This window comes from Aspergillus foveolatus (assembly GCF_047715535.1).
Source record: "Aspergillus foveolatus strain CBS 279.81 unplaced genomic scaffold BDW70scaffold_224, whole genome shotgun sequence".
NCBI lineage: Eukaryota > Fungi > Ascomycota > Eurotiomycetes > Eurotiales > Aspergillaceae > Aspergillus > Aspergillus foveolatus.
In genome coordinates this window covers 1-9,562 of record NW_027396288.1, presented here as the reverse complement: position 1 = coordinate 9,562, position 9,562 = coordinate 1, and the positions used below count along the sequence as shown (strand labels likewise).

The 9,562-nt window shown below is 54.0% G+C and overlaps 3 protein-coding genes across 3 annotated transcripts; 2 read left to right on the top strand and 1 right to left on the bottom strand.

The window, feature by feature from the left end:
- Positions 1-1,091: 1,091 nt before the first annotated feature.
- BDW70DRAFT_168028 (general substrate transporter) lies at positions 1,092-2,684 on the bottom strand (the record flags this gene model as incomplete). The annotated part of the gene is made up of 1 exon (XM_073742358.1): positions 1,092-2,684. One exon carries the CDS (start codon positions 2,682-2,684, stop codon positions 1,092-1,094), a length of 1,593 nt encoding a protein of 530 aa, XP_073590540.1.
- Positions 2,685-3,068: 384 nt separating this feature from the next.
- Positions 3,069-4,920, top strand: BDW70DRAFT_168027 (glycoside hydrolase family 13 protein; the record flags this gene model as incomplete). The annotated part of the gene is made up of 3 exons (XM_073742357.1): positions 3,069-3,140; positions 3,185-3,605; positions 3,656-4,920. 3 exons carry the CDS (start codon positions 3,069-3,071, stop codon positions 4,918-4,920), a joined length of 1,758 nt encoding a protein of 585 aa, XP_073590539.1.
- A 441-nt stretch (positions 4,921-5,361) lies between these two features.
- BDW70DRAFT_168025 (uncharacterized protein) lies at positions 5,362-7,176 on the top strand (the record flags this gene model as incomplete). The annotated part of the gene is made up of 3 exons (XM_073742356.1): positions 5,362-6,095; positions 6,154-6,601; positions 6,659-7,176. 3 exons carry the CDS (start codon positions 5,362-5,364, stop codon positions 7,040-7,042), a joined length of 1,566 nt encoding a protein of 521 aa, XP_073590538.1. The 3' UTR covers positions 7,043-7,176.
- Between the last annotated feature and the right edge of the window lie 2,386 nt (positions 7,177-9,562).

Below are 9,562 nucleotides of genomic sequence, written 5' to 3'. Positions count from 1 at the left end.
GATCATGTCCATCGCAATTCGGGCAATGCCCGAATCAAGACTTCGGGCGTAGCTCGTCACATCTTTACGTAACCTGCCAACTCCTAGTTAGCACTCCGTAGGGCTGAGAGCAACAATTGAACTACTGTCTGTCAAGAAGTGGGGAAACGCCACAGGCTTACGTGCAGTAGGCCCCTATCGATTCCAACCAAGCTGTACCCACCATGCGATCTAATGCGATAAGAATGCAGCCTTTCAGTTTGGGAGGCTCAACCGGCTTGTCAAGATCCGTCTCTGATCCCAGCGATGAAAGCTGGGTATCGAATTCTAGGCAGTTCTGTGCCCCCAATTCTTCGAGCAACATAGCATCAAGGGCTTATTAAGCGGCATGCTCTCTCTAACTCAACCGGTCACATCGGCTTAGGTATAGGCAACCGAGTTTTGCCTGTGATCCGTGAGAATGTGGACCAGATCGCAAGATCCCTGTCAAGCAGAGCAACAAGGAAATAAATAGGGACTATACGGCATATAATGAACGACCCCAAGTTACTGGTGATGTCCCAACTAGACTTCACCTAGAGCGGGTGGCTGTCGGATGGCTGTCGATGGCTTTGACGCGGCGCATTATAAGGCACCCAGTGCCGGGCGGAACTTAATAGGGGACAATCCTTATTTAAGCCACCCATGATCGACATAAGCTTACTCTGGAAAGGCACCAGAGTGGCGCGAGTATGAAGAAAATTGGCGTATACATTCTGCAACCGGAGAGGTTATTGTTGTCCTGCAGACAAAGATCTGGAGGCTGCTGAGGACGCCTGTCTCTTTTCGGCGTAAATGGTCGAGTCACGAAAGAGCTTCGGAAGACGCGGGATTTGGCACGCAAAAAAGTTAAGACCAACCGCTGTTGGTATGGTGGTATTATCTGTGAGGAATATAGCATAGCGCTATTGTGTTAATGGCAATATGTGCAGGATTCCAAGGACTTTTGGCTTCTCTTAGGTGTCTACTAAACATGGGCTGGGTGGACCCGAGGTTATAGAATCATCTACAGAGTTGTATCAAATCATGACGTGTTTGATATTTAAGAGACAGGCATATAGATTCTGAGTGTTTCAGCTACTCTTTTGCTGATCCTCCCTAACATGAACCTCAGCCCCAGCCAAGCCTTGGTACGGATCTACCTCGGTCTTCTTGAACCTCCATGCCGGAACTCTCTGCTCAAACAGGAGATCCAGCTCTTCATACGTGCGGCCCTTTGGCTCCGGGACACGCATCGCTGACCAGCACAGACAAAGAAGGCAGGTGCCGGCCCAGAAATACGCTGAGCGCGCCCCCCAGGCCCACGCCGAGTCGTTGAGCTGGTAGTTCGTCAGTACGTTGACGACTATGTTGCTGATATTGTACCCCGCGCGGGCCAAGTTGATGGTTTTCGCCTTTAGACGTGTCGACGAGAGCTCCGAGACGAGGGAATATGTCACGGGCCCGATGCTGATATCGTAGACTAATGTGAAGACCATGAGCATGACCCCGATTGCCCATTTCGCGGCATTGTTGGTGTCCGGCGCGAAGGAGAGACTGCCGGTGATAATGAGGAGAGTGAAGAGCAACGACAAGCCAAGAAGGTGGATTGTACGGCGGCCCAGCGCGGACATCAGGAACCAAGAGCCGATGGTGCCAAGGACACCGAGGGCATACTGGCCAAGCGAGAGATTGAAGGAGTGGATCTCGGGTAGGCCAGCCTGGACGCAGAAGTAGGCGAAGTAGCCCATAATATTCTGGCCGCTGAGGGTCTGGACGATCCAGATACCGCAGACGATCTCGGTGCGGCGGCGGTTAACGCCGCGGAAGCAGTCGAGGTAGCTTGTACCGGCAGACAGGGATTTTTCGAGCTCGTTGGTATGCTGAATCATGGCGATGGTGGCGTCCGCGTCGAAGGATGCATCTTGCGGAGAGGTGAGGCGTTGCAGGGCGTGCTTTGCCCGCGCGATGTCGCCGCGACGGACGTGCCACCAGGGGGACTCCGGGGCGAAGAGGATGCCGATAAGGATGGGGAGGGGCCAGGCCCATTGCACAGCGAAGGGGATGCGGTAGGACCATTGGTCCATGCGCTGGAAAGAGCCGCGATTGACGCCGGCGGCGATAAACTGGCCCATGACCCAGCACATGTTGATGTAGGTGGTGAGATAGGGGCGGAGGACGACGGGGCAGACCTCGCTCGCGTAGGCGGCTGGAAGGGTCTGGAAAATGCCCCAGGGAATACCGGCCAGGATCTCTGCGGAGAGGAGCATCTGGACGTTGACGGCGAAGAAGAAGAGGAAGATGACGGCATTCATGGCGATAAGGGCGTAGATCATCGTCCATCGATAGCCGAGGCGCTCAGAGACGAAACCGCTGATGATCAGGCCGATCACCTCGCCGACGCGAGCACCGTTGGACAGCGCCGATTGCCAGGAGGCAGGGACACCCCAATCGCCGTCGGCGTCCTGGACACCGTACTTCTGATTGAATGCCGGGGACGCGTACAGGGAACCGAGCAGGGCGAGATCGTAGCCTTCCATGATCAGGGTCGAGGATAGCAGAACGGACCAGGCAACGGCCTTGGGATAGAGACGGAGACCCTGCCAGAGGGTCATCGCCTGTTCCTGGCGAGCACCTTGCTGGCCGTGGGCCAGCTCCTGCTTGGGTTGAGGGTCATGGTTCTCCATGGTGCAGGCACGGGAACTGACAGAAGGCGTGAGATTGATGAGAGGAACTCGCGCAGAGCCCGCAGATTAAATACCCCGAGACTGTGCTAGACGCCTCAACCAAGGTCTGGGGATGCGTACCCCAGCTCGGGGCACAAACTGCGCAGAGTCTGGGGTCGGATATCCCCGCGAATATTTCTTGATCAGCCTTTGATCGGCAGTCAACCGTCGTCCTGGTTGGTTGATCGGGACCAAGTCGGTCGTTAGTCGGAGGCTTTGCGGTGGGGCTTCACGTAGGGCATGCGGAGTCAACGCGGAGACCAAGAGCAGTCCAGACTTTCCCCGGGTATAAAACAGCCTGCGATTCGAAGAAAGAGAGCTAACCAGGTTCTTTTCATGTTAGCTATGTCTCCCACGGCCATTGAGACCGTCCCGACGGGGAAGAACAACTGGTGGAAGGAAGCCACCATCTACCAGGTAAGACGCATACCCCTGACAACGGAGAATGCTAAAGCAAACAGGTCTACCCGGCATCTTTCAAAGACTCTAACGGCGATGGATGGGGCGATATTCCTGGGGTGATTGAAAAAGTGCCTTACTTACATTCGCTCGGCGTGGACGTCGTCTGGCTCTCGCCCATGTACGATTCGCCGATGCTCGATATGGGTTATGACGTCTCAGACTACGAGAATGTTCTACCAGCGTACGGCACGGTCGCAGATGTTGAGAAGCTGGTAGAAGAATGTCACAAGTATGGGATGAGACTTATACTTGACCTGGTGATCAACCACACCAGCGACCAGCACAAGTGGTTTCTGGAGAGCCGCAGCAGCAAGGACAACCCTAAACGCGACTGGTATTTCTGGCGGCCGCCACGGTACGATGAGCAGGGCAATCGAATGCCTCCGAGCAACTATCGGGGTTATTTTGCAGGGAGTACCTGTTTGTTCACTCTTTCCTTCCGACTGCTGGACACGCGCTGATTCGCACAGGGACGTGGGATGAGCACACACAGGAGTATTACCTCCATCTTTACGCTAAAGAACAACCTGACCTCAACTGGGACAATCCAGAAACCCGCAAGACGATCTATGACAGCGCCGTCCGGTTCTGGCTCGACCGCGGCGTCGACGGCTTCCGGGTTGATACTGTCAACAAGTACAGCAAGTATACCGACTTCCCGGACGCCCCGATCACAGACCCAAAGAGCTATATCCAGCCGGCCATCGGCATGTGGTGCAACGGCCCCCGCATCCACGAGTTCATCCGTGAGATGTACGACGAAGCTCTCGAGCCCTACGGAGACGTCGTCACTGTTGGCGAGCTCGCCAATACCCCGGATCCGGCTCACGTTCTGAGATACGTGGGCGCCTCGGCCAAGCAACTAAGCATGGTCTTCCACCTCGACATCGGACACATCGGCATGGGTAGCCTGGAAGACAAATACATCCTGCAGCCATGGAAGCTGACGGAAATGAAGTCCATAGTGGCCAAATGGCAGACCTTCATTGAAGGCACCGACGGCTGGACCACAGCTTTCTGCGAGAACCACGACAACGGCCGGTCTGTTTCGCGGTTTGCGTCCGACGCGCCAGAACACCGCGAGCGCTCGGCCAAGATGCTCGCGCTGATGATGGTGGCCATGACCGGCACGCTCTTCCTCTACCAGGGGCAGGAGATCGGCATGATCAACGCGCCCCGCGACTGGCCCATCGATGAGTACAAGGACATCGAGGGGCTGGGGTACTACCGCGAGGCGCAGGCCCAGGTCGCCAGCGGTGTTAACCCGACGCGGGAAGAGCGCATCATGGACGGGCTGCGCGTTCTTGCGCGCGACCATTCGCGGCTCCCAATGCAGTGGGATAATTCTCCCGAGGCGGGCTTCACCACCGGAGTGCCGTGGATGCGCACGCATGATTTGTACCGGGAAATCAATGTGAAGAAGCAAGAGGGGGATCCGGACAGCGTGCTGTCCTTTTGGAAGAAGGTGCTGCTTCTGCGGAAGAAATACCGCCATCTGTTCATCCATGGGGCTTTTGAGGTCCTCGATTTCGATAACCTGGATACATTTTGTTTCATCAAGTCCAGAGGAGAGCAGCGGGCGCTCGTGGTGCTGAACTTTTCGGCGGCGGAGCAGCTCTTTACACAGACAGAGATGGCAGCCAACATGGAATTGCTGGTGGGTAATTATGCTGAAGCTGATTTGCGTGAGAAGCTGAGGCCTTATGAAGGACGAATATATATCAGAAGTGAATAGTACGGGATTATTTAGGTGTTTATATAGATTTCCTTGTTTATCCTCTCTGAGGTCCCAGATAGAACGTGCACATAAGGAAATGAGATGAAAAACTATCTTTTCTGACTTCATCACATCACTGGAACTAATTACATAAACCCTATGACCTAGTTATATGATCCCCACCCCTATGTTGAAGACCCCATAGTCAGTGTCTAAGTCAAGTCCAGCCCCGTCACTGGCTCCAATCGAGTTCTCTGGTCCTTGCTGTCTGGCCTGTGTCTGATTATGGTTCACCTGTTCTTTTATCTTGATTTAAGGGCTAAAGATATATATTTTAACTATAGAAACAGGTGGATCTTGCTTACAGGATTGATAGCCGAGGGCTTGGCATTTGCCCTACTTCACTGCAATCGATTCAGTCTCACCTCAGCGACTTTCGTATGTGTGGCATCGCACCCAATGCCATCCAGCAAGACCATAACAACAGCTTGCGACGCCTGTCGTCGACGCAAAGTCAAATGCGACGGCCAGCAGCCATGTGGTCGATGCCGGGATGCTGAAATCCCCTGTCGGACGACAAGTGTCCGCCGCAAAAAGGGCCGCCAAGGGGCCACCGCGACCGTTCTCCATGAACTCCGCAAGGCTCCAGCACCAACTGCTCAAGTCCAATCACTACCGTCGCCCCAACCGACGGTCATATCGGACCCCTTCATCCGCCAGCCTGGGCTTTTACATCCATCAGTGGTGCAGAGCTGCGCGGAGTACTTCTTCCCGCGCATGCTCGGGACAGTCCCGATCCTGGTCCCGACGACGTTCCAGGATCACGTCGCTCGCATCGAGGACTCTCTGCACTCGTACTGCCTGGTCGCGGCCTTTTGTGCCTTTGTATTTGCGCAGACGGGGTATGTGTCCTGGCTGAACGCCGGTAATCACTCGGCCTCGCTTGGGAGACTGTTGCTGGACGAGGCCATGGCTGCCCGTCGCCACCTTGATCCGTTTTCAGCGTCGACTCGTCACGGAATCACAATTGCATTCTTGCTCTACGGTTGCCAGATTGGAATGGGGAACCAGCGGCAGGCGTATTACTTCTTGCGGGAAGCAACGACTCTATATACGGCCGGCATGCTGGATCCGGCTGATGCAGACGGCGAAGACGCCGGAAACCTCTTTTGGCTATTACTGATCTCGGAAAGGTACAAATCATATGTGGGACATCCGTTTACAGCGCCAAGACTGACAAATCATATGCAGAGCGCACGCCATCCGAAGACATCGTCCGATCACGCTACAGATCACCCGCGACAGTCCCGTCCTCCGTGATACTCGGTCCGACACCTTCAGTCTGGGCTTCCGCTGCCTTGCAGAGCTCTACAGACCCTTCGACCAGACCTTCCTCAGCCGCTGGAACGGCACCGACTCCTCCGCGACAACAGAGCAGCTCATCCAATTCGAGGATCACCTGCTGCAAGCCGTCCCGGCTGACGTTGAGCTGCCCGACATCGTCCTCGCCGACCTCCGTGTCTCGCAGCAGTGGCTCCGCACCATGATCTGGCAACTCGCCACCTCAGCTGGCTTTCTGTCTAGCACGCCGTCGCAACCGTGTCTGGGCTTCGCCTATCCACTCCAAATCGCGCGAGACCTGTCGCTGGCGACGTGGAAACTATCGAAAGAGAGTTTGGAAACGCACGGCATTGGATTGGTAAGTCGAGCACCTCTCCACCACCCGCTCGCAGACTGATACTTAGACATGCACCAGGCTGAGAAGATCTTCGAGATAACATGCACCCTCACAGACGTCATGGCCTGCATGACCTCTGCCGGGCTCCGGTCATCCAGCTTTGACCTCGGCCCCCAGGACTACCTCAAACACCTATGCACCCTAATCCACAGTCTCCCGGGTGGAGAGACCAAATTCCTCCCCCTGCTCCTGGCGAAGATCAGCCAGACGCTACCGTCAATGCTGACGCCGGTCACCCGCCATCTCAGTTTGCCTTCTTGCTTGGCCGAGCAAGTGTCGGTGTCGCCCAATGTCGGCATCGGCTCGCCGGTGAGTCATCGGGATGACTGGAGTAAGGCGCTGAATTGGGCTGAGATGAGCCGCATCGGGGATCGGACACCTGAAGCTGGGCGGGGTGCTTGAGCTGGCTAGACGGCAACGAACGGATTTAATTCTATTGTTCAGCGTAATTACAGTACACGATGATTAGGTGGATAGAAGGGTTCTGAGAGATGGTAGCGGAGCATCGGAACCGATGCGGTGCCTCTGGCCTTCTCATAACAGGACTACAATGTCGATCGACTGGAGTCTTCCCCATCTTGCCGACGTTCTCGACACGGCGCAACCAGCCTCAGGGAGTCTCTCTCGCAGTCAACAACGAGGAACCTTCTCGTTCACTACTAACCGTTACTCACAGGCATAACCGAACAGCCGTGTTTCCATAATTTCCAAGAAACATGACAACCACACGAAGACCAGCAACAGAAACATATGTCGTGATGTATACTGAGAATTTCTCATCCGCACCCGGCCAGCTACTATCCCGAGACACTGGAGGAGCATCCACAAACTTGGCTGCCTCGACTTGAGATTTGGCCCGTTCGCCACTACCTGGCTTGAAAGAGATAGACCAGACGACTGCTGTCTTACAGCGGACAGATCTTGTCCCCATCAGGATTTGCACAGCCCTAGTCTTGGGTAGTTATGCATTGACTGGAGAAAGGGAGGTAATTGTTGTATGGAGGCGAGTGCGAGAGAGCGAAGCATGAGTTCCATGATGATAGTCGGGACTGGAATAAGCCGACTGGATCTTACGTACGGTGGCGATGAGATTAGTCTGGGGTTGGACTGTTCGCGAAGACGAGGAGAGGGTGTGTATAGAGAGGTGGAGAGATGAGTTCTGCCTAGCGCTGAGCAATTGATATCACTATTTTGGCTGGGATATGGGCCGTTTCGAGATCCCCAACGGCCATCCTGACGCTCGAAAGTTCCTTCCTCAGCAGCTCACTCCAGACAGACATTCGACCTATTATATGTGACGGTGAGGTTCTTCGGGAGCACCTCAGGGCTACATACCATGAGAGTCGAGAAGCAAGTAGGCCGACTTTGACATAAGTGGCACTCGGATTGGAGCATGTTGCAACCAATATCCGGAATCATTGGTTGGAGGCCGGCACGGCAAACAGTGGGTGGAAGAAAATGTGGGACATTGCGACGTTCCGAACTGATGCGGAGTACCGACGATTGCTCTACGCTGGTGGCCAGGATGCTGAGCTTTTAGTGAAGCAGTTTGGCCCGGGGCAAGCCTGTGGGGGATTCACGCAGATGCGTTGGCGAAAGCTCCTTTTCTCAAGGGAAATGGATCCACTGGTCAGAATGACAGAAGGGCTGATATGCCAACATCATAAGCACGGGGATGGTGCCAAGGCACAGATCACTACGATTTAGCTCGACCGAAGCTTCCTAGATTTCGATGCTCAGCAATGTGTGTATAGTGGAAGGTTAAAGTGTATCCTACACCAGGTACTTACAAGCTGGTTGGGAGTAGCGGGACGAGAGTAAAATTCTAGTCTAGTATATTAAGAGTGATTGGTCTGGTAGTACGTCGTACTGGATATTTTCTCGAAAGGAGTGGAAGAGCCGAATGAGGGCACCTGCGCTGGCATCTATCAATGCATGGCCATACAGCTTTAAGTCTCTTGCGACAGCCGCCTCTGCTTCGCATGCTTCCAGCGATGGTAACCCGTGTAACAAGTTAAAAACATAAATCCGAGCGATACATAAAATGTCATGGAGAGAAATCTTCCGTCGCAAACTTTGTCATCATTCCAAAAGTTGCATGTGATAAGCGAACCAAAAAGTAAGATATAGACTGCTAGAAGGGACCTACGAAATTGAATCAGCTCAAGAGTCGCTCAGAGGCTGCAAAGGTGTGTCTCACTTAAAGAAGTGTCTAACGAATGGCACGACAAACCATTTGACAATGGGTTGTCAGAATAGACATCTGCGATCCCAACAAGACGATTTGGAAACACTGTATCGTCCATCTGGCTGCGAGCGGTTGTTGATTTAGAGCAATGGGTACCTCCTTTTTCCATGGTAACCAAGAAGTATCGGACAGAGTCGATGGTTTATTTCGTGGAATAACGAAATGGTGGGTGGAGGAGAGGGGAGCGGGATTTTGTTAAGAGAAGGTTGGGATTTGTGAGAGGGACAGAACCGCGAACCTCGCAGCTTGTGGGAGGTATTTAGGATGGCCGTGGTAAGGATTATGGCAAGTTTACAAAATTCCAATACTACCCACCTGGTTTCTTAATGGGGTGGAGTGTGGACCATCAAGACAAAATAATGAGCCAAGCTGGGCGGACTGTGTATGGTCTGGAAGCAGGGCTGAGGTGAGGATAGGCTATAACGCATTCACTCACTGCGCTTACAGTAAGTCTTATAAATACTTTTATTGATGTGTAAGACCTTCTGCAGTATATTCAGTATGATCTTGGCTCAGAGAAGTCTGTATAACTGGCCACTTGTAATATCAATATAAAAAAGGCCCTTTCCCTCGGCGCCTCTAGGCCTCGCCATAGCCCTGGGCGGCCCGTCGTGGGCTGAGCCCTAGCCCGCCCATGGGCGGGCTTTGGGCGCACCCTCCCTGCCCGCCGGGCT